Source organism: Carica papaya, chromosome 2 (genome assembly GCF_054855325.1).
Source record: "Carica papaya isolate Zhongbai chromosome 2, ASM5485532v1, whole genome shotgun sequence".
Taxonomy (NCBI): domain Eukaryota; kingdom Viridiplantae; phylum Streptophyta; class Magnoliopsida; order Brassicales; family Caricaceae; genus Carica; species Carica papaya.
In genome coordinates, this window is record NC_142310.1 from 8,892,243 (window position 1) to 8,916,484 (window position 24,242).

General features: G+C 36.0%; 3 protein-coding genes across 4 annotated transcripts; 2 read left to right on the plus strand and 1 right to left on the minus strand.

The window, feature by feature from the left end:
- Positions 1-4,046: 4,046 nt before the first annotated feature.
- Positions 4,047-8,480, plus strand: LOC110823983 (Tetratricopeptide repeat (TPR)-like superfamily protein). The gene is made up of 7 exons (XM_088213188.1): positions 4,047-4,840; positions 5,438-5,660; positions 5,742-6,224; positions 6,924-7,130; positions 7,420-7,557; positions 7,659-7,866; positions 7,958-8,480. The coding sequence occupies exons 1-6, from the start codon at positions 4,194-4,196 to the stop codon at positions 7,845-7,847; spliced, it is 1,887 nt and encodes a 628-aa protein (XP_088069314.1). The 5' UTR covers positions 4,047-4,193; the 3' UTR covers positions 7,848-7,866; positions 7,958-8,480.
- Positions 8,481-8,741: 261 nt separating this feature from the next.
- LOC110823982 (triose phosphate/phosphate translocator, chloroplastic-like) lies at positions 8,742-12,722 on the minus strand. Its single transcript, XM_088213189.1, has 12 exons — positions 11,937-12,722; positions 11,586-11,657; positions 11,308-11,373; positions 11,079-11,157; positions 10,869-10,989; positions 10,550-10,645; positions 10,351-10,463; positions 10,100-10,177; positions 9,878-9,994; positions 9,696-9,795; positions 9,313-9,413; positions 8,742-9,054 (listed from the first exon to the last, which is right to left on the minus strand). The coding sequence occupies exons 1-12, from the start codon at positions 12,245-12,247 to the stop codon at positions 9,028-9,030; spliced, it is 1,281 nt and encodes a 426-aa protein (XP_088069315.1). The 5' UTR covers positions 12,248-12,722; the 3' UTR covers positions 8,742-9,027.
- A 1,758-nt stretch (positions 12,723-14,480) lies between these two features.
- Positions 14,481-17,140, plus strand: LOC110824132 (chromatin modification-like protein). 2 transcript variants are annotated; one of them, XM_022054683.2, is made up of 5 exons: positions 14,481-14,763; positions 14,926-14,986; positions 15,606-15,657; positions 15,777-15,846; positions 16,783-17,140. In XM_022054683.2, the coding sequence occupies exons 1-5, from the start codon at positions 14,659-14,661 to the stop codon at positions 16,867-16,869; spliced, it is 375 nt and encodes a 124-aa protein (XP_021910375.1). In that variant the 5' UTR covers positions 14,481-14,658; the 3' UTR covers positions 16,870-17,140. The 2 variants fall into 2 exon arrangements, with proteins under 2 accessions (XP_021910375.1, XP_021910374.1); XM_022054682.2 differs by having other exon boundaries at positions 14,495-14,763; positions 14,914-14,986.
- Positions 17,141-24,242: the final 7,102 nt, after the last annotated feature.

Here is a 24,242-nt window from a genome sequence, read left to right on the forward strand (position 1 = left end):
AAAATGAGCAGCTAAGCTAGAAATCTTTCCTTCAAACCTGCAGTAATAACCTGCCATCTCCAGAAAGCTATAAATCTCCTTGACCGAGGTCAACTTCTCCCAGCCAAGCATATCTAAACTTTTTCGGGGTTCACTGATACTCCATTCCTTGATATGATTTGCTATAGGAAGGTAGTCTACTTGAGCCAGAACCCACACTTACTCAACTTTGTATACAACTTCTTTTTTCTAAGAACCTGCAAAACCTGAGTCAGATGGTGAGCGTGTTCATCTCTACTTTTTGAATAAATCAGGATATCATCGATAAATTCAATGACGAACTAATCTAGGAATTGTCTGAAAATCCTGTTCATCAAATCTATAGAGATAGCTGGTGCGTTGGTTAGTCCAAATAACATGACCAGGAACTCATAGTGTCTGTACCTGGTTCGAAAAACTGTTTTGGGAATGTCTTCTGTCTTAATCTTTACCTGATGGTAACCTGAACGCAGGTCTATTTTGGAGAAGACTTGGGCACCCTGCAACTAATCAAAAAGGTCATCGATCCTGGGGAGGGGGTACTTGTTCTTGATTATGACCATATTCAGTCTCATGTAGTCAATACATAACCTTAACGTCCCATCCCCCTTCCTTACAAATGTGATTCTAACATCCTAAATGGACACTCTATGTCGGATGAACCTACTGTCTTATAATTTATTGATCTGTTTTCTCAGCTCTTCCATCTCAACACGACTCATGCGGTAAGAAAAAACTGAGATAGGCTGGGTGCCTGACTAAAGATCTATGGTGAATTCAACTTCTCTATCCACTAGTAGTCAGAGTAGTTCATCAAAAAATATATTTGAGAAGTCTTGGACTATCAGAATCTGTCAAATGCAAATTTTTTTCTTAGGTTTGCCTAGTTAAAGAAAACAGTTGAGTTAAAATGCTATGTAATAAGGAAATTGCTGCAAGGGAATAATATTCAAAATTTTTATTAGCTTGTAAATGACTATTTGTTAGGAGGTTTAAATATAATTTCTCTTGTGAAAACAATCCACGGTGGCGTGATATGCCGCTGGTCAATTCATTCATAAGATTATATCAAAGTCCCCCGTATCAATCTCTATCAGGTCCATCATGGGTGAAACCGAGTCTTGTGGAAGAGGGACTGGGTAGCCCTGTAACAATGATGGATGATATGATGGGAGCTCCAAATTGTATTATGATGGTGTCAAATGATACGACGGGGGAGCAGAGTTGCATCAAAGTAGTGTTAGATCCTCTCGTTGTAGGAGTGGCACATATTGTAGAAGTGGTGGAGGGTCAGACAGTTCCCTCCTCTCTTCCCTGGCCTACTGGGTAGAGATGAGTTTCTCTAAAATTTCGAAGAGCTTATTGACATCCTCTCAAAGGGACCTGTCTCAGCTTGTTCTGTTCGGTAAGGGACTTCATCTCCTCATGTCTTTGTACTTATTTTTCACAAGGAAGGGTTGAACGATAATTCATATTTAGTATTTTTAAGTTTTTGTATAAGAAATGGTTTCGAGGAATGCGGCTCTGATACCAACTGTAAATGTCCGGAACTTAAAAAGAAATAAAGTCTTCAATTAAGTACAGAAGCAAAATAATAAAGTTTAGGATTTACATTTCTTACATAATAATTTAGAATGCCTAATAGAATTATGAGAATGACCATTCTAAAAGAACAAACAAAAATCAAAGAAATAAATAAAAGGCAATATGCTGAGCATCTAGGACGACCTTCACTAGTTTTTGAAGGGAGTCCGGGTGGTAAACTATTCACAACCCTCTTGTTGATCGGGATCTGGATCTTGGCCCTCTTAATCTTAAATAATTAATGAAAGAGTGACATACACTAGCCCAGTAAGAATATCACACTACTCATCGATACAGAGACTGAAGGTTGGTAAAAATCATAAAAACAACTAATTGAGCTCTTGATTTAAGTAAATTCATTTATCATAAGGAAAACTATTTATTGCATATATTTATCGTTGCAGGATTTTTAAAATCGACTTATAGATGCAATAACTCAAATAACATTCTAATATCATATTCAAGTGAACAATAACAGTAATTTTCATTTTTTATTTGCCTATTGGTATCCCTAAGGGCCCATAAGGTTATCCCACTACGCATGAACCAATATTCAACATTGTCAACTAATCCCCATATTCCGTCTGTTATGAGCACCAAAAAATACTATCCCTTAATACCCTGTCTGGTATGAGGGTGAATCGAACCGTCCCCATACCTCGTCTGGTATGAGCGCTAAAAATATCATTCTCCGATACTCCGTCTGGTATGAGATTACATTCACAGTAGGATTCTTTATGTACCCATTCTATCCACCATCTCCCAAGATATCTAGTAAATCTACTATTCATTAATTCACATGACCAAACAATTTTCTGTTTGCATATTAATCTTCAATTTTACAAATCAACTGTAAATCACGCAGAACAGGTAATATATATATCAAGAAAGCATAATTGAATCAATTAACCATTTCAATATATTATCATGTATTTATAGTTGTAAATTCAATAATTAGTTAAACATGACAAATAAATAACTAACTAGTTTTGGCTCCATTAGTAACCTGTAATTATTCTAAAGTTTTTTAAATTACACAAAATATCATATTATCGATTATTAAGCTTCAATTCCATAACAAAGAATAAGGTCAAGGATTTTTTTCCGAATCAGTGTCCGAAATACCAAACTTTCTACTGCGCCTACTAGTGGTCCTCGGATTTCTTGAATTTTCCTGCAAAGATTAAAACACGCTTTACATACCTAAAAATATTCCAAAAAACTCAAAATCGGTGTTAAAAATCTTTTCCGGCCAAGTTCGGAATTCTGACACGACAGCACCGCCGCCCGCATTGGCAATTTGCCTATGCTTTACTATTTTCGACTAGTTTTGGCCAGTTTCTGCCGGTTTTATACCCATCCCTGTGAGAAAATACGTCAGAGGGTCTCGGTTAGCCAACAAAAGTCAAAAAAATAAAAACCTACTAGAGGCAGAGTTTTTTAGTGCAGCAGCTCCGCTGGCTTACCTTCGCAGTTGGGCGTTTTTCTTCGGTCAACTTATAAAAAATAGAACGATGAGCATAATAGTAAAAAAATCGCACGAAACGGAAAACGAAAAATGGGAAAGGGCTCATAGGAGGCGGTTGTGAGTTTTGCCTGCGACGGCGCTACCGGGCTTTGCCCACGATTCCTGGCTCTTCCGCCGTTCCTTTTGCTTAGTGGCTCCAGCGCGACGGCGAGCGGCGGTCGGCTCCTTTTTTCGGCGACTGGTTCTTATTCTCTGACGTGGGGTTGGCGGTTAGGGTTTGGGTTCAGTGTGAAGTGAAATATTTATAACCATCTCACGTTAATCAGGATCGTTCATCACGTTTGATTTCGACCGTCCGATCGCATTTAAAGAGAAAATGAATCTAGATCGTTCATCGTGATTTGATCTCAACCGTCCGATTACTTTTAAAGAAAGAACGAATCTGGACTATTATCGCGTTAATCGTGACCATCTGATCGTACATGAGGAGGGAACAGATCTGGACCGTCCACGTGCGCGGAAACGCTTCTGGGTCGTCCGATCGTGGAGTATGCGAATCGCCAGCGTGGCCTCCCGGTTGGGAACAAGTCAGCGTGCCTTGCCATGCGGTGCGTTCCGATTTGTTGAGATTACTGATTGGACGATCATACGTGGCACAATTTTTTTTAATTACGTTCTTACCTCTAATTTTCGATTTTTTTTTTCGAAAACATCATCCGAACCCAAATTTCACCATTTTTTTGCAAAATTATTTTCAATTTCGCTATCAACATATTTTTTCTATAATTACACATTAAATTAAATTTTATTAATTTTAAAATTAATTATGGACCAAATTTCGGGATCGAATATTACAAAAAAGATTTGAAATGTAATTGTAATATAAGAATAATTTAGTGACTAAAAGGTTAATTTCTTAAAAAATGTTTACATTTTAGACATAAAAAACCCTTATTTACGAGATGGAGTTTTTCATTTTAATTTTGGGATGATATCAAAAATCGCACCCTGGAATTACAGCAGTCTTCGCCAAAAATAACGATAACCTGCTCAATTCACTCAAAAACCCTAACCCCAAGTCCTTGCTCCTCCGTCTTCACTGTACTCCGGAGCTCACTCATCAATGGCGTCTCATATGACTGCTCTCCTATCCCGAACCCGAAACAATCTACTCAAAACACTAAATCCTAATGCAACTCCAGCCATCAAGTCCATATCCACCTTCCCTTTTCTCTCCCAAGAGCCTCAGCTCTCAACAGAGTCGTCCGACCCTGCTACAACAACCTCACTCTCCAATTCGACCCCGCTACCTCCAAACCCGGCGACAGGAAGTCCTCTCTACCACGAAAACTGGCGCAATCCGATCCCCAGCTCGCCCTCCTTAACTCAGACTCTGATCCCACTAGGTTTGCTCAACCAAACCCCTGCCTCTCGCATCCAGTCGCTTTCCCGAACCCTGGACGTGAACTCTCTGCTGAATGTCTTTGCCGATTGGATGACTTCGCTGCGGTGGCATGAACTGAAGCAGTTGTTCGAATTCTGGATTCGGTCGCTCGATAAGAATGGAAAGCCAAACAAGCCCGATGTAAACCTGTACAATCACTACTTGAGGGCTAATTTGATGATCGGGGCCTCTGCTGGTGATTTACTTGATTTGGTTGCGCAAATGGAGGATTTTGCAATATCTCCTAATACGGCGTCTTTTAATCTGGTGTTGAAGGCTATGAAACAAGCCAAAGAGTCCGAGGCCGCTGAGAAGCTGATCGAACGGTTAGATTTCCTATAAAAAATGAGTCTTGGCTATTTGTTTAGTTGCCTTACATGCATGTACGTAATGAATATATGTATATCTGATGTACGTTTAAAAGGGACAACAAACTGCAAGGAAACAAATTGAAAGGTGCTGTCTTCCAAAATTAAAAGCACTTGGTTGAGTTTTTTCGCCGTTGTTTCAAATTGGATCTGAAATAGTAAAGATCCGTTCTCCTCTCTCTCTCTTTCTCTGTCTATCTGTTCGCAGCATGCCTTGAAAAGCAAAGCTTCGGAGTTATGAAGTTCTATTGTGGAATGTCAAAAGCAGGATGTAGTCCATTTCCAATTATTCTCGGGGGTTCTATTGTTTAATCCCTACTGAGGATTGAGAGATAGGTAATCGAGACGGGATTTAGTTCATAGGGTACTTTAGCGTTATATATTTGGTCATATAATCATATAAATCTGTTAAGATTGTATAGTCTCTAAAGTACTATATAATTTTAATACATCCTTTGGAATGGTCAGTGGCCTGTTATTAGTTCATAGTACTTGCATAAATCCACATTTGTAATGGATTTTGGGGGAATTTTAACTCACTTCAATTCTTATCAGGATGCTGCAGACAGGGAAGGAATCTATGCCTGATGATGAATCATATGATTTGGTTATCGGCATGCTTTTTTCGATGGACCAAATTGATGCTGCATTGAAGTATATAAATGCAGCTTTAAAATCTGGATATATGCTGTCCATGGGAGTCTTCAGTGAATGCATTAGAAGCTGTGTTGCCAAGCGCAGGCTTGATACATTGGTGTCCATAATTGAGAGGTGCAAGGTATATGGTTGACTTAATTTGTTTGAGGCGGTTCCTTTTTGCTGATTCTTTATAAAAATATTTTCCGGTTGGTATTATCAGACAACAGATCAGAATAAAGCTCTCTGTCCACCCTGGAATTTGTGCGGCAGAATTGCAGAATTTGCAATACGAGAGAATAATAGCAAGTTAGCATTTTATATGCTGGAATTTATGGCCAGGTGGATTGCTAGGGGAGAAAATGCAAGACCCCCAGTGCTGCTTTCTGTGGACGAAGGATTAGTTGTGTCAGCACTTAGAACTGCTGGGAGGACTTACAGCTCAACTCTGCTGGATGCGTCATGGGCAATTTTACAGCGATCACTCCGCCAGAAGAGGACTCCCAACACTGAATCTTATCTTGGGAAGATATATGCTCATTCACAACTGGGGAATCTTCAGAGGGCTTTTAGCACTCTGCATGAATTGGAGTCTACATATGGGAATATGAGTACAGAAGCTGCTGAAGAATTGTTCTCTCCGTTTGCTTCATTACATCCACTGGTTTTAGCTTGCTCGAAGAATGGATTTGCGACTTTGGATTCAGTATGTTCTTCTATTCTCGGCAGATTATCTTTTATTTTTCAGTTAAATCTTCCATGACCGTGCTATTTCAAGTTTAAAGACGGATGATGAAAATATCAGTATCTCTCTACCTTTCTCTTTTTTCTTTTTTTTTTCTTCAGAAGACAATGAAGCTTCTCTTTTTCCTGGCTTTGATCAGTATTTTATGATGCTGACACAAAGTTTGTCGAAGATCATAGTGATCTTGTATCGAAGTTATTAGAAATTCCATTGCTACTTGAGCTTTTGCATCAAAGTCTTGTGCTTCACCCTTAATTTTGTGTATTCCCTGCACTATATTGAATATTAATCTTTAGGTGCCAGTCTTTTGTTGTTATTTTTGTCTGCCTTAAGAAGTCATAAATATATATCTGCATTGGAATTTTAAGCCCTGTTTAGTTATCAGAAACTGTTATGGGTGCTATTTTTTAAATTCATATATGCATATGTACATAAGCACATGCATAGTTGTTGAAAAATGAAAATGAAGCTTGGGAATTGATATAGTGAAAATGGGGCATGGGTATAAAAACAACTTTTCGTTCTTTTAGACATATGCCATATTTGGAAAATGATAACCTGAGCCGTTACCTAATCTTTTAGGCAGCAGAGAACTTATATTTCTCTTACATTTTACTTTCGAAGCTGTTATCTAATCTTGCATTTTTAAATATTCTCCAGGTATACTTTCAACTTGAGAACCTGAGCCGTGCTGACCCTCCTTACAAGTCTGTTGCTGCTTTAAACTGTGTAATTTTAGGTTGTGCAAACATATGGGACCTTGACCGTGCTTACCAGACATTTGAAGCAATAAGCAGTTCTTTTGGGTTGACTCCTGATATTCATTCATACAACGCGTTGATGTATGCATTTGGAAAACTGAAGAAGGTGCCCGTTTTCTTGACCTCCCTCTCTCTCTCTCTCTCTCTCTCTCTCTCTCTCTCTTGCATGCTTTCAGTCAGACTACATAGAGACATCCATCTTCAATCTCAAGTCTTAACCATGCTGTATGTCATCTGTATGCATTTATTTACTGTTGGTTGGTGAATCTGCCTCCTTTTGAAAACAGTTGTATAGCATTGCATGCTCACGATAACCATAGGAAGTATATTAGACTCATTGCTTTTGTATTCAGTTTTTGGATTCACACATAGAAAATTTGTCATTTCAATGGCAGACTTTTGAGGCTTCAAGGGTGTTTGAGCACCTAGTAAGTGTGGGTGTTAAGCCCAATGCAACATCATATTCTTTGCTTGTTGATGCTCATCTCATCAATCGAGATCCAAAAGCTGCTCTCTCTGTAATTGAGAAGATGGTAAGGTCATTCAGTTTGCATTCAATGTGCTCGTTTTGTTTATGAAATTTGACTGCTTGTGCAGAAATTAACACAAAAAAAAAAAACATGATCGTCAACAGGTAAATGCTGGATTCACACCCTCCAGAGAGACACTAAGAAAGGTTAGAAGGCGATGTTCCAGAGAGATGGACTACGAGAGTGATGATTGTGTGGAGGCCTTGGCTAAAAAATTTCAGATTCGACTTGGTTCGGAGAACCGTAGGAACTTGCTGTTTAATCTTGACTATTCTGTTGAATACCCATCATAGGCAAGAATAATAAAAATAGGTTGGTTTCCTATAAGCAATTAACTTTAGTGAATGTACAGAAAAAATTTTGATAGTAAAACAGTAGTATTCATATATTTGCTTTTCTCTAGGTTGCAGGTTCTGTTGAATCGGAATTCTGAACAACGATTTTGCAGTTCACTGAATTGCTCATAGCAACGCATTGCTATTGAATGAAGTTTGACGTTATTTGTAAATTATTTTATTCTTCTCAATTTTGAATTAGTGCTAGCATAATTGCCGGTTACAGGCATTTTTATATATATCTTTTTTCTGTATTGAATTTTGTGTTTGCTGAAGAAAAATTTTAGGGGGCGGTTAAACACTAATCCAGTAGATAGTCGGCTGTTGAGGATAATAAAAGATAGCAGCATCCCAATTATTTAATAGGTAGGAATATTTACTCTTGCTATCATCTCATCTTTTCCTTCGCACTTAATCTAATTCTACAGCCCTTTTCTCTTTTTTAGTTTTTTTTTTGGGTCATTTTATGGCCGAAGGTTTGTATAGTATGGCTCATGTCATAGTTGTGCTTACAAGAAGTTGTTTCAGTGTAGAACAATGCAAGTCGAATGTTTGTGTGAAATTTATTTGAATTACTTTATGTTCTTTTTATACTTCGTTCAAAAACATAAAAAATCAGTTTTAGATTAAGTTGAACTGAAATAATATATTTATAATTTTATTATATATATATATAGCAGCAGCTGCCAATTAATTTGTATATGAATTTCCATAAGATTTTCAGAGTTACTCTTTCTTATTTCATGGATGGCGATTAGTTTGATAAGATTGAAGCATTTATCTTTCGGACTCCTCAATCTGCCACTAATAAAATGATTAACTTTGAGTCAATTAAACTTGGAGTCAAATCAATTGACGCAAATTTAAGATTTTGGAGTGAAAAACCCCCACCTTTAATGATTAAAAAGAAGGTTATAAAATACATTAAAAGATCAGGATCCAAACTGAAAAATTTGGGATAGAAATGCCCATTGACATCTGATCTTATTCTCTTCACTACCTGGCAAAGCTTCCAAGAATCATGACAGCCTCCACTTAGGGTTCCATAGCATCCCGGTTATGAAGATGCCATGCCATTAAATATCAATGTCAAACAACCATAAATGAAAAGCGTCTATCTTATTGCCCCTAATTAACCCTAGGAAGCAGGAGTTAGAGCAGCCTTCTGAAATGGGAAAGGAACATTTTATCATTAGAAAGCCAAATGAATAATCCAACAAGAGAAAAACATGGAAAGAATTAATCTATTTGATTTTATTTGATTCCCAAACTAAAAGCATAGGAAAGCCTGTCAACCTTCAACTAAGAAATAGTATACATACATACATATATATATATGTGTGGGTATGAGAAGAAGCTGGATTCAAAATTTCCATCATAAAAAGCATATTGAAAATCATTGTAATGGGTTATGAGATCTTACTCTTTTCTGCTCCTCCATGTTTGCCTTTATGAGAGAGTACATGGCCACACCCGCAATTGCTATTGCAGTGCCTATCCCAGTCTGTGTGGAGATTTTGTTGCCTGCCAAGGATTTTGCCATCATTGCATACTCATTAAGCAGCATATACACAAAACCTAATCTTTGTTTCCATCTCTTCCCTACTTCTCTGCCTCTTAAATATCAAAATTCTTGTACTCTAGAAAAAACAAAATCTTAAAAATTCTCCTTCACTCAGCCCAGTAATCAGCTTATCTATTGCAAGGAAGCAAGACGAGGAAAAACTCCTCACTCAATCGTATTTGTGTGATTTCCTGCTTTGTGTCAACATTTTAATAATAGAAAGAGGTGCAGTGAGTAATTACCAAACACAATAATAGAGAACCCAATAACAAAAACTCGCTTCAGCACGTTTCCAACAGCATGTGTCAATGGTGCAACTCTTTCCAATGTGTTTGTAGCAAGCTGCATTTGTAAACTCAAACGAATGACCCAGAATTTGTATTTTGTTATACTAAAATCAACATCAAAAAGAGGCTTAATATACCTGATTGTAAAGATGATAGAACATTCCGATCCAGAACAAGTCAGATAAGAACTTGAACAAACCTACTTTGGCAATTGCAGCACTGAAACCATACTGCATAAGCTGAGGACCCTCAATCTAAATGCAAATTTCAGGAATAAAACAAGGGGGTTAGATATTGATTTTAAATGAAGAAAAGGAAAAAGCCACTTTCAGATTACAATTGGTGCTTGGTGAACTTACGAGGATTGCTGGTGGAAGGCAGAACAAGAGTGCGATTATTGAAATGTAAGCATAGACATTTGTACTGTCCATTCCTGTCTGTTCAAGATCAGAATATATATGTGTGGAAAAAGAAAGAGAAGAGAGTAAATCAAAATGGAGAAAAAAATCCTTTTCTAAAGGAGATCCAAAGAAAGCTAGGGAACTAATCTTTGACAAAAACATACTTGCGGCTTATAAGATTAAGTGGGAATCATGGTTCCAAATCTTACCATTGCTTTCTTGGAATAGATGCTTCTGTAGGTAAATGCTATGTTGGAAATCATTGCACTAATGAAACCAGTCCAATTAAAAGAAAGTTCAGTCAGGGAGGCCATTGAAACACCTAAAAAATGGAGCAATAGTGAATATCAGTAACTGATTATATATAATAAGGACTGTATGGTTATTTTAGAAATTCAAGGAATTTACCAATAACAACAGGGGCCAATGATAGCCAAAGTGACAAGGGAATCTGGTGGCCCAGAACAAACTGAGAAGCAGCTGCATTGAAGAATGGCTCCAGGGCTGATAAGAAACAGGCATAAACATTTAGCAACCAAATAGGAGTACCCTCTTACATATAATTCAAGTAAAATTGAATAATGCCAAGTTTTCTCGTAAATTCAGGCAAACTTTCATGAGCAAGATACATACTAAAAACACCCAACTGTTAATAGACATATAGAATTCCGAAAGGAATAATTAGCCTGCGTTTGAAACTTCTTTCACTCTGTCAGCCTTTTGTTACCTTTGATGGTGTGGGTGAAAGACACGGCAACAGCTGCAAATGATACATTGGACATGACATGGCCAAGGGCATGGCAGAATGCAACAGGCGTCAAGAGTAGCAACAGCTCCTTGTCAATTGGCTGGTTATAGAGGAAAAATTGATTGTCATTAGTAGAAGCAACAATGTGCCATGAGGGTGCAGAAGAAGAAGCAAAAAGCTTCAACTTACAGCGCGTTTCGGGAGACCAACAGCCCAGGAAACAAGACAATATGCTACTCCAACAATAAGATGCACCACTGATACAAAACTGCAGAAAGGAGAAATTCTAAGTCTTGGACTAAATTATGCAGACACGTAAGAAATCCATGTGCATTTCTCAGATATATATGTAGTGTGCTGAGTGTGCGCATGTGCGCGCAGAGAGAGAGAGAGAGGTTTTGTAGCAAGAATAGCATACTATGGATATGGGAAATAATTATAGACCTTCTTGTTGAGTATATTGAATATTACATTCAAGAAGTACCTGCATCAAAACACAACAAACCTTAAAAACTGGATTTTTAACTGCAACTGTAAATTTAGGAGCTTAACAAGTTATGGAACAAATCCACATTAATTAAATGTAGAATATCCGGCGTACATGAAGATAACATGATATTGTTTATTCTAAATTTAGTATCTAGTTTAGATGATACAACGCTATGAAAGTGTATACTGTACATGAAGGTAACTTACCACATGAAGAAGAAGAATCCAGTGACGAGAAAAGGAAATCTCTCTCCAAAGCTCTTCGAGGGCTTGGCATACCTAAAGTCAGCAAGAACATAAAAGAGAAGTATTAACCAAGGGGATATATATACACACATATGTGGTGTCTCTGATCGGATGCTAGTAAGAAAATTAAAGAAAACCACTGTGAGGAAACTAGCTAAACAAAATCCCCACAGGTTTATTTGTGTGGATTATAGACCAAAAAGAAAAGGTAAGGTGCATTGTCAGTTCAAAGTATTTTCTCTATTTATTTTCTCATCATCCAAACAGACACCACTTAAAAACAAATAAAAGAACAAACGACAAGCTCCCAACCCATCAGAAATCTCAATCTCACGACCATCTGCATCCGCAGCAGCCGAAGAAACCACCGGATGATCAAGTGAACGCCGGTGCCTCAGCCGTAGATTCCAGCCGGAAATCTTCAATGATTCACCAACCGGAAACGGAGAATTTGGCTTTTCTGTCAACGGTGAGAACGCCAAACATGTGGGCGTCGGAGCAAGCGACCGCGACTTAAGCCCAACAGAAGAACTGGGTAAAATCTTATTTGCCGACAAAAACAGCGAAGATAACCGAGTGGTTCTGATCGAAGACGAAGCTGAACAGGGCATGACAGAAGCCATTGTAAACGGAAGAAGAATGAAGAAAAAGTGGTTATGGGGAACAAAATGGGGGGGTTTCTATTAAAAGGTTTATAGAAACAGAGAGAGGACGTTGAAAACAAGAGGTTGGGTGGGGAAATACGAGAGATAAATATGTACGTATGTATTTAATTCCATTCCCATTGTTTTGTTCCTTACTTATGACAGCACAGGCTTAAATGGCAAGTTTGATTCTATGTAAACCTGGAGCGGGAAGGAAATGAAAAACAGGGCACAGTCTCATTATGAAGGGACGGAAAGTTGGTCTCGTGATCAAGAAGAGGAAGAAGAAGAAGATGGGTTCAATAATGGAGCAAGAAAAAGAAGAAGAAACTGTTGACAGATAGTGATTGGAGAGAAAGAAAATTTGTGGGTCAGAGGCGTTTTGTTTGGTGGTTTCAACCAGGAACTTCTCTCTTGAGAAAGATTTCTGTGCTAATGAGTTTTTGAAGAAAAAGCTGATTCTACCAGTTCATTAGTAGTATTAGCTCATAAATAAGAGGAGGAGACCAGTTCATTGTGTTTGGAATTTTCATTTACTTATTTGGAGTTAATTAATTTATTAAATTAATTATCATCTGATACACTTATCATCCATTCAAACTTAAAATTTTTATTGGATTTTATCTCATAAAGTAATAATATTTAACCCATAAATGTAATCCTAATGAAGTTTTATGTTGTGAGTAAGTTTTGTAAAATAAATTAAAATAGGAAAAAGACTAAACTATCTTTAAGGCATTATATATTTTGTTATTATTTTTATTATAATTATAATTTTTTATTTCTCCACTTTAACTAATTTGTAATAAATTAATATAATGATAAAAAGAGAACTATGAGTTAGTAATTACTTTATTTAAGAACAAAACTTTCACACTTGTAACAAATAATAATGGAGAAATGAATTTAAATAAATGAAAAATAAAACTATATGTATGTGTATGTGTATTATATGTATACGTATATGTATATGTATATTTTGGGCTGGGTGACAAAGTTCATGCGCAAGTGGAGAAAGAAGTTGGTGTGTCTTTTAACAACATTGTTAACCAGTTGATGATGAGGTTGCTACGATTCAGTTAGTTGAGTGAATAGACAAGCCTTTTTATTTTATACAATAACAATATAATTTTCTATTACAAAAAAAAAATTGGTACAAATGGCCATGATAATTAATTCATTATTGAAAATAATATTTTATAATAATTAAATTTTTTGACTTGATTTAAAAAAATAAAATAAAAATTGTTACTTAAATTGTTTTTAGGTAGTTTATTATGTTTTTAGTCAAGTATATAAAAAAATTACAGTTTACTTAAACATTAATGTTTAATCTGACAAATCAACTACTTATAATAATATTTTGACTAAATTAACATATTTAATTTCAACTTAATTACAATAATATTCCATGTAGAGACAAAAAAATTATAAAAATAAATGGCCATTAAAATTTTTAATGGGACATTGTTGTCCTTGTTTTTAACTTCAGTGCCATCAATCATAATTATACCAAACTAAAAAATATATATATATATATATTTATGTAAGCAAATATTCTTTTCTTTTTTTATGCTATAAAAGTTTAAGATTTGACAACAACTATAATATATCTATATATAGAATATAGAGACTTGACCCAATAAATAATTAAATATTAGTCCCATATAAAATACCACCCTCAATTGTTAGTTATAGTGAGCTCTTAATCATTTATTAAATTATTATTTGTTAGGTGATTAATATTTTTATCTTTTGTTTTTAAGAATATGAGTTTGACTTTGCCTATTGTTAATTAAAAAAAATTTAATAATTCCTAATTAATTTAACATATTTATTAATTTTAAAACCATATGATTATTATAAATATGTAATTATAATTTTTAACCTTATTCTAGTCTTATTTATTTTCAGATTTTAGTTACTTAAGATATAAAACTTAATTATAATTTACATATTTGGTATATAATTGACCTAAATATGTAGTTGACTTGGAAATTATAATATTATTTATATTCAAATTTATTTCTTATCTGCATTATATTTTTATTTGTATTTTTTGTACAGAACTGAAATTTGAGTTTAATATATAAGAGATATAAATATAATTTATATATATATATATAAAAAGTATAAGCTAATTGTATGAAAAAAATTGAGCAAAAGGCCTAAAAAGCCCAATTGCAAAACCGAATTCGTCTCCACCCGATTTCACTTATTGGATCAAAATGCTAAAACCCTAACTAACCCAAGATCCACACTGATTCACTTTAACAACAATTTCTTCCATTTTCGGTGAGGGTGAAGTAATTGGGGACTGTGTAGAAGCATTTTGCGGTTATAAACACTTCCTTTTCTTCACTTTGCTTTGATCGTCAACTGAAACAAATATGGAGGGTGCCGGTGGCGGCAAGGGCAGAGAAGAGGAACAAGACGGCATGTCTGTACATTCTCCATGCAAAGCTCCCCCTTCCTCTGCCTCCTCTCTCCCCAAGGTCCCTCTCTCTAAATATATAGACATATATAGACAAGGACACACACAGACTCACACATAATTTCCTGGACATGTATTATATCTGATAAAATTAAATTCGCATGTTTTTCATAAAATTGTCTAGTTCACGTTTTTTTACTTCATATATTAGGAGCAATCACAGGTTGAATTGGAGCTTAGACTCTTAGAAGCTCTTGAAATCTATCCTCCTGCCAAACTACGAGGCGAGTTCATCAAATACATGCTCTGTTTCCTTTTGTTGTTTATATGCATTATATATGTAAAACTACACTATGTTTGAACCAAAGGAATTAGTAAAAATATGAAATTTATATGCAAATACATGTTTTTATGATCAGGACGTTGATGAGAACGTAATTTTGAAATAACTTCCATGTTGTTCTTTTCCAAATTCATTTGTTAGAAAGATAACTTAAAAAATTTCTTGATTTCAAAGTGAGAAGAAACAGAGTGAAAGGGGTATAGCCGTATAAATTACACTGCCTGCTGCTGTTCTTAAGAAGCTCTTGTTACCCCCAATTACTTAATATAAAGTGTCTGATTAAGCTGTTATTTTTTCCCACTCATTTTTTGGATGTAGTTTCTGAATCAGGGATTGCATTGAGGAAATAACCAAAAAATCCATCTGACACTGTTGTAGATATTACTAGTAATTTTTATTTGGTCTGATCTTCGAGTACATTTGCCAAAGAGATGCTACTAACTTTATTTGTACCTAGTGTTTAATGCACATAATTTCAAGCACCAGATTCAACTTTTTTTTGCACCTTATTAATCTATCTGCAAATAGATCAGTAGCTCCTAACAATACATTCCTTGCAGGAATACATAGACATTTTGTCCTTTATGGTCTAATGGAATTCCTAAGGAGAAGGTTTGTTCTGCCTCTTGTTTTATTTCCTTATCTGTGCCTGGGATGAGGACGTTCTAGTGTATGCTCAGTTGTTCGGATACCAATCTTACCATTTGTCCAACTCTAACTCTTAATCCCAGTTTTGACCGACAATTTTCTGCGGATGAGGTCTTGCAGTTGCTGGATCGATTCTACAACTTAGAGATGCTGGTAATTCTCTAAGATGATATATGCATACATAAATGCTTCAGTTGTTTCTTTCCCTTTACATAAATGGGTTTCTAGTCTATATGAACAACAACGTAAACTTGAATTTGATTCAAATTTTAATTTTATGGAATAAGAACAAGAATACAGTACAATGGCATAATTAATGGAGACAACATTATGATTCCAACTTAATTTTATGTCTACAAGTTAGGGGTTTTTTTGGTTCATTATTTGTCAAGTAGGAATACAAATTAATTATTATGAAAAGGAAGATAAATAAAGTTAATTTAGTTCTGCATGGAATATGTAAAGTATGACTGAATTCTACACATCAAACAATTAAGATTTAAAAATTGAATGAAAAAAGAAAAGATTTGAACCACATTTAAGGTTACTGTTCCAGTATGATGGAGAGAGAATTTATTTTAAAAAAATGATAGAGAGAGAATGATTATTGATAGCTTAATGACCATACAAATTGATGATTAACTGGAGCTTTAAAGTAGCAATCTGAACACTATTTTCTAAAGAGTTCATTAATATCAGAACTCATAGTTTGCTCCATCTTTCTGAATGATCAGCCTCAACCATCACTCGACATTTAGCAAATTTCCCTTTTAACTATTTTATGTAATAGGATTGCAACACATCTTGGGCATGTTGTTTGCATGCATGTTTTGCAAATGAGGCCACTGGTGGCCTTGGTCATAAACTAAATCTATCTTATAGACGGTCGTGGAAATATGTAAATGGGCAGTCAGTACAATTACTAATCCAGACAACCAGTAGCATAGCATTCTGTCTTAAAATTTGAAGTCCAAGAATGTTTACACTGGAATAAATAAAAAATAGAAGAGGGCTAACATGTGCTTATTTTTGCTTTTAGCCTTTGGACATAGAATAGGTAGTTGCTAACCAATCTTTTCCAAATTTCAGAAACCAGATGATGAGGAGATGGAAATCCTTAATCACGAGGAGGATTTTGCCTTGCCAGAAAGTTACTTTGTTAAGGAAGAGCCATGACTGAATATTCTTCACCTTTGATATGCATATATGTTCTTTCCATACATATTAGTTGGTTTTATCTTGGTTGGCTGTCATGGCAGTTAATGTATCTTGATCGTATTACAAAAAATCTTTCTCTATACAAGTTAGGTGCAAATTCTCCAGCCAGTCTTGCAGATTGAATCATGACTGAGATTTTGATATGCATATGTTTCCTAACTACTTTTCTTTAGCTTATGGAGCTGTGACTGGTAGTTCTAGTAATTGATAATGGTTCTTTTTCGTCTTTTCCTTCATTGTTTATATTTTTAATGCATTGTACATCATTCTGTACAAACTAAGGTGCAAATATGGAGGATAGCCAGTGTGTATTCTTCTTCTTCTAATATGTTTGGTGAGTGCAAATACATGTGGATGAGAAGCATGATGCTTTTGTAAGTATGTTGAACTTGGAGGTCATATGAATAAGCCAAAAAAAAGGTAATGACTAATAAATCCTGGTAAGATTATATGATGAGCCTCTTTCTTATTGGTTCTTCTTCTAAGGATAACTTTTTGTTGACTAAAAAAAGAGTAAATGCTAAGTATATTTAGTACTCGAAAGTATTTTATTTTTAAAAACTGAAATGTAATTCATTTTCAGAAAACTGTTTTATAAGGTCAATTAATTTTTTTAATTATTATTTGGGCATAAGATTAGTGAAATCAACTCTATTTTGTTTTCAATCAATTTTTAAAAAAATAATTTTTAGTTTTCATTCACCTAATGTATTTCTTTATCATATACATATTTATATTAAAAATATTAATGAAAACTTGAAGGTTGAGATTGGTTCAAATTTTGATTTTATAAAATATTAATTAAAATGTAATATAAATGATTTAAAGAATTGAATGAAAACTTTGTAATTATTTTTTTAATACATAAAAATATAAATTTAGCATTGTCAACTTAGAATTAATTAAACACATTGAATATGTAAATTATTATTAAATTTTATATAAATTATCATTGTTTAAAATAAAATAAGAACGAAATAATGTGGGAAAAGTGTGACATATTATTTAAGATTAGGTGGCATTGCTTTATTTTTACGAAAATAAAAGGTCGGAGTTTCGACTCTTATATAATAAAAGTAAATATATTTATGTAGTATTGAGAAAAATGCAGAAAAAGTATGTTCATATCATGGTACAAAATGACAAAGATGGTAATATATGTAATGTCCGGACCTGAAAAATGGATCGAGATATTGTTTATTATTAAATTATTTTATTAAAAAATTATTTAATTTAGTTTATTTTTATTTAATTAAAATTTTGAGAAAAAATTAAATTAGGAACGAGAATGAAAATAATTTTAAAAAAAATAAGTGAAAATTTGAGTTCGGATGATTTTTTTTAAAAAAATTAGAAATAAGGAGTCAAAATACAAAAAAAAAAGTTCAGCTACGTAAGACAGCCCAGTCGGCAGCTTTGACAAATCGAAGTATGCCGTGTGGCAAGCTACGTTGATGTCGGTGCCATGCGGGCAATTTGCATGCCTCGTAATCGGACGATCTAGGATCAATCCCGCACATGTGGACGATCCAGATTCGTTTTCCCCTTAGGCACGATCAGACGGCTGAGATCAATCACGATGAACAGTTCATATTCGTTTCCTCCTTAGGTGCGATCGGACGGATGAGATTGATCGCGATGGACGGTTCAGATCAATGTGTGATGGGTATAAATACTTTGCATCACACGTGAGCCCAAACTCTAGCTGCCAGCCCCTACCAAAGAAGAAGAACCAGACACTAGATAAGGAGGCCGACCACTGACCGCCGCCACGCTAGAGCTACTGCCGGCCACTAAAAAATGAAAAAATTCTCCATACCCGCTCAGAATTCCATTCCGAACACCCCTATGACTAAATCAAAGCAAGAGGGACAGTAGGTGAGCCGGAAACTGCAAGTAAAGCTCGGTAGAGCCACTATAGCCAAAATCCCAAAACCAACAAAAATCAGCCAAAACCAGCTAGACCAAGGTAAACTATCACCGTTGGCATTGAAACCGACCCCGAACCATGGCGACACCATCGTGCTGGAACTCCAAAATTGGCCAGAATGAGTTTCGGACACCGATTTTGGATTTTTAGAGTATTTTTAGGTATGTGACGAGTGTTTTGGATTCTACAGAAAAAATTCAGGAAATTCGGTACCAATCAGGAGGCGTAGTAGACAGTTTGACGTCTCGAAACACCTATCCTGGTAAGGATCCTTCATCCTATTCTCCATTACGGTAAATTGAGACTTAACGGTATATAATTTTGTGTTTGTATGAAAAATTAGAAAACCTTAAAAATAATTACTAGTTACTAGTGGAGCCGGAACCGGTTAGTTTATAATTGTCTTGATTTTTTATTTATTTTTCTGTACTGTCCTACTTACTTGATTTTTATATAGTACATATTTTTAATTTATAGTTCAATAGTTTTATTGATTTATCTGGTTTATTCGGTTATCTGGTTATTCGATCTCTTATTATGACAAATTATATCGTCTGCATAAATATTGTTTAATTGATCTGTGAATGTAATATGAGATATTAGTATGCGTTTGTTAGTTTTTTTATTGATAAAAATATGTATGTGAAAGACTTGCTAGTTACCTAGGGAAAAGGCAGACGGACCCGGTATATAGGGAACCCTACTGTGAACCTTACTTCAGTCGAACGGAGCTGGAAAGTCCCTTACCAGAAAGATTTGAAAGATATGATTCACCCTCATACCAAACGAGGTATCGAGGTGACAGAATATTTGGCGCTCATTACCAGACGGAATATGGGGACGGCCAGTCAATTATAAATTAGATATTTGATTCACGAGTAGGGAGAGACATCTTTATGGATCCCCAGGGGTACAAATAAGCAGGTAAGAAAGGAAAGTTATTTTCTCTTGTTCTGTTATGCATGAAAGTGAAAAGTTGTATGGATATGGATCTTCATAAGTTGTTTTTGGGAAAAAACTCGTTGCGGTAAATATTAAACAAATATCTTCAAGTTTAAAAGTATTTAAATAAAGCAAGGGCTCCATAAGTTATTTGTTCGATTTTTACCAATATTTAATTTTACGTATATGTGATTAGTGTGAAATTCTTACTGGACTAATGTTGTATTGCTCACCATTTCGTTAACTATTTCAGATCAAGATGACCAAGATCCAGATCCCAATCAGCAAGTGGGTTGTGAGTAGTTCACTATTCGGACTCTCTTCACGTGCTAGTGAAGGTTGTCATAGGATGCTTAGTTATTTGCTATTCGTTTTATTTCTTTAATTACTATTTATTTTTAGAAGGGACATTCTCGTATTTCTATTGGGCATTTAAAATTATTGTGTAAGGAATGTAAATCCTAACTCTATTAATCGCTTTTGCATTTAAGTTATAAATTTATTTTTATTTAAGTTCTGGGTCTTTATAGTTGGTATCAAAGCCGCGTTCGTCATAACCATTCCTTACACAAATACTTAAAACTACCAAATACAATCATTCAACCTTTTCTTGTGAAATGTAGGTACCAGAAAATGAGGAGATGAAGAACTCCACTAAACCGAACAGCTCGGAATGGCTTACTTCGAGATGATTTTGACTGACTCTTTGAGATGCTGGAGAGACTCATCTCTGCCCAGTTGACCCAAGAGGAAAGGAAGGAGCTGTCTGACCCTATTCCGCTGCCACAATTTGAGTCACCTTTGCAATAGAAAGACTTGGAGCCACGTCGGTACAACCCTGCTCCTCTACCGTACCATCCGACACCACTGTAGTACCATCCGATGCCTCCACTGCATCATCCGGTACCGCCACAGCACAACCCGATGCCTCCACTATGTCATCCGAAACCACCACAGGGCCACTTGGTCCCTCTCCAGTACAATTTAGTTCCTCTTCCACATAATCCAGTTTCACCCATGATGGATCCATACTATATTGAAAGGTACAAAAGATTAAACCCATCTACTTTTACAGTGGCATCCTCTTTTAAAGATGCCAAGTATTTGTTAGCTGAGAGAGAGAAGACCTTCACGACTCTTGGGGTGGTTCCTGAACAGAAGATTGTACTTGCTACCTACATGTTTGTGGGAGAGGCATGCCACTGGTGGCAGCTAAAGCAAGTCACCCCGTCCATTCTTGTCACTTGGGAACAGTTCCTGATGACCTTCAATGCAAAGTACCTCCTAGAACACCTCCGACATTTGAGGAGATAGAGTTTATACACCTAGTCCAAGGTGATATAACTGTGCGAAGTATGCCCGAAGGTTACTAGAGTTGGACCGGTATTCCCCTGAGAGCATGATGGATGAAGGTAAGAAGGCAAGGAAGTTCAAGTGGGGCCTCCGCCTTGAGATCAGACAGCAACTTTATATATTTGAGCTTAGTACCTATTCAGCCATTCTAGCTAAGGCATAACTAGTGGAGAAGAATTTTCGCATCTTTCCTCTAGCAGTGGGGAATCTCAGACCCCTAATTTCATACTGCAGACCAGCACCTACTGTACCAGTTCAGTAGAACAAGAGGCCTAGACTAGTGACTCAGGCTCCTCCTCAGGCTCCAGTAACAGGACGCGGTAAGACTTACCAGCACTATGGCAAGGATCATGGGGACCGACCCTGATATCGTCTCAATAATAGCTGCTGTATATGTAGGAGTACCCAACACTACGCGAGAGAGTGCCCGTGGAATCAGAACTAGGCTAGACCTCCTATCTAGGACAAAGCTTACAACCTCACTCAGTAGGATGTTGAAGCTAACCCAAACGTAATACAAGGTACGTACATTATCTGTAATCACCTTATACATATTTTAATTGATACTAGTGCTTCACATTCATTTGTCTCACATACTTTTACACAAAATTTAAATATATTACCGGAAAGACTTGATTCTGTGTTATTTGTGTCTATTCCTGAAAGTATGATACTACTAGGGGAGATTATATACAAAGCTTGTATCATAGACATATCAGATAGGAAATTGAATGTGGACCTAATAAAGATTAACATGGTAGAATTTGATGTAATCCTGGGAATGAATTAGTTAGCGGCATACCATGCCATTGTACATTATTTCCACAATAAACTTGTATTCAACCCTCATAACGAAGAGGCATTTACAAGTTAATAAAAATTTTAAATGTTATTTCCTCATGGTAATTTTCTCATTACATAGTGCTTTAACTCTATTGTCTGCTCTACATTAGGCAAATCTAAAAAAGAAGTTTGTATTCAAGAGATCTCAATAGTCCGAGACTTCTCTGATGTATTTTCTAACGAACTACTTGAACTGCCAGTGGATAGGAAAGTTGAATTCACCATAGATCTTCAGTCTGACACTCAACATATCTTGGTGACCCCTTATCGCATGAGCCGTATCGAGATGGAGGAACTGAGAAAACATATTAATGAATTGCGAGATAGTAGGGTCATCTGACGTAGTGTATCTCATTGGAGTGCTGGAGTCATATTTGCAAGAAAATGAGATGGAACGTTACGATTATGTATTGACTACAGGAGATTGAATAGAGTTATGATCAAGAACAAGTAACCCTCCCCAGAATTGATGACCTTTTTGACCAGTTGCAGGGTGCCCAAGTCTTTTCCAAAATAGATTTACGTTCGGGTTACCACTAGGTAAGGATTAGGGTAGAAGACATTCCCAAGACAACTTTCAGAACCAGGTATAGACATTATGAGTTCTTGGTCATGCTATTTGGACTAACCAACGCACCAGCCATTTTTATGGATTTGATGAATAGGGTTTTCAGACAATTCCTATATCAGTTCGTCATTATATTTATCGATGATATCCTATTCTATTCAAAGAGTAGAGAGGAACACGTTCATCACCTGACTCAAGTTTTCCAGGTTCTCAAGGAGAAGAAACTATATGTAAAATTGAGTAAGTGTAGATTTTGACTCGAGTAGACTACCTTTATAGGATACATCATATCAAGGAATGAAGTATTAGTGAACCCCGAAAAAGTTGAGGCAATACTCGGATGAGAGAAATTAACATCAATCAAGGAGATTCATAACTTTCTGAGAATGATAAGTTATTACCGCAGGTTTGTAGAAGAATTTTCTAGCCTAACTGCTCATTTGACCTGGCTCACAAAGAAGAACGTTAAGTTTGAATGGAACGAGAACTGCGAAATGAGCTTTACAGAACTCAAGAAACGGTTGACTAATACACCTGTGTTGGCCTTACCGAGTGGGACAAGTGGATATACAGTATATAGCGATGCCTCATATATGAAGTTGAGTTGTGTTCTGATGCAGTATGACAAAGTCATAGCCTATATGTCTAGGCAGTTGAAGAGTAATGAGAAAAATTACTCCACCAATGACTTAGAACTTGCCGCCATTATCCACACCTTGAAGACCTGTGGCCACTACCTGTATAGGGAGGCTTTTGAGATTTTTACTGACCATAAGAGCTTGAAGCACATATTCATTCAAAAGGATTTGAACATGCGTTAGAGGCGTTAGATAGAGCTCTTCAAGGATTATGATTATAATATTTTTTATCACTCGAGTAAGGGCAATGTAGTAGCCGACGCACTCAATAGAAAAAGTATAGGTATGTTAGCTCACCTAATAGTTTCTGAATGTAGGGTAATAGGGGATACACAACAGATACAACTTCAGGACTTGAAAAAAGTTGCATGTTTGGCCCACCTGACTGTCTAACCAGAATTAATCCAGAAAATAAGAGAAGTCCAATCCACCGATTCCACCTTAACAGCTCTCAGAAAGGATACAGAATAGGGAGTAAATTTAAAATTTTGAGTCTTTGCCGATGAGTTGCTCAGATTTCAGGATAAGATGTATGTTTCGGGTGACAGTGAACTGAAAAGGGATATCATGATAGAGACTCATAGCTCAAGGTTCACTATGCATCCCAGAAGTACTAAAATGTATCAAAGTATACGATCCCGATTTTGATGGAGTAGGATGAAAAGAGAGGTAGCCGACTTTGTTTTCAAGTATCTAGTATGTCAACAGGTTAAAGTAGAACATCAATGCCCAAATGTACTACTTCAACCATTACTGATCCTGAAATGGAAGTGGGAACATATCACATTGGATTTCGTGATAAGGCTGCCTAAGGCACGCTTAGGACATGGTGTTATTTGGGTAATTATCGACTGACTCATCAAGTCTTTTCACTTCTTGGCTATCAAGATGACCGAACCCTTGGACAAGGTAGCAATAATGTATATTCGAGAGATAGTCAGGTTACATGGAGTTCCAGTATCAGTGGTATCTGACAGAGGCTCCAAGTTCACTTCTCGATTTTGGTTTAGTTTTCAACAAGCAATGGGAACGAAATTGTCTTTTAATACCGTATTCC

Coding starts and splice junctions, on each gene's coding strand:
- LOC110823983 (XM_088213188.1), top strand. CDS start 4,194: ATGGCGTCTCATATGACTGCTCTCCTATCCCGAACCCGAAACAATCTA. Junction 5,661..5,741: donor CCATAATTGAGAGGTGCAAG/GTATATGGTTGA, acceptor TGGTATTATCAG/ACAACAGATCAGAATAAAGC. Junction 6,225..6,923: donor GATTTGCGACTTTGGATTCA/GTATGTTCTTCT, acceptor AATATTCTCCAG/GTATACTTTCAACTTGAGAA.
- LOC110823982 (XM_088213189.1), bottom strand. CDS start 12,247: ATGGCTTCTGTCATGCCCTGTTCAGCTTCGTCTTCGATCAGAACCACT. Junction 11,374..11,585: donor GGATTCTTCTTCTTCATGTG/GTAAGTTACCTT, acceptor GTTTTGATGCAG/GTACTTCTTGAATGTAATAT. Junction 9,055..9,312: donor ACATGGAGGAGCAGAAAAGA/GTAAGATCTCAT, acceptor TTCCCATTTCAG/AAGGCTGCTCTAACTCCTGC.
- LOC110824132 (XM_022054682.2), top strand. CDS start 14,659: ATGGAGGGTGCCGGTGGCGGCAAGGGCAGAGAAGAGGAACAAGACGGC. Junction 15,658..15,776: donor ATGGAATTCCTAAGGAGAAG/GTTTGTTCTGCC, acceptor TCTTAATCCCAG/TTTTGACCGACAATTTTCTG. Junction 15,847..16,782: donor TCTACAACTTAGAGATGCTG/GTAATTCTCTAA, acceptor TCCAAATTTCAG/AAACCAGATGATGAGGAGAT.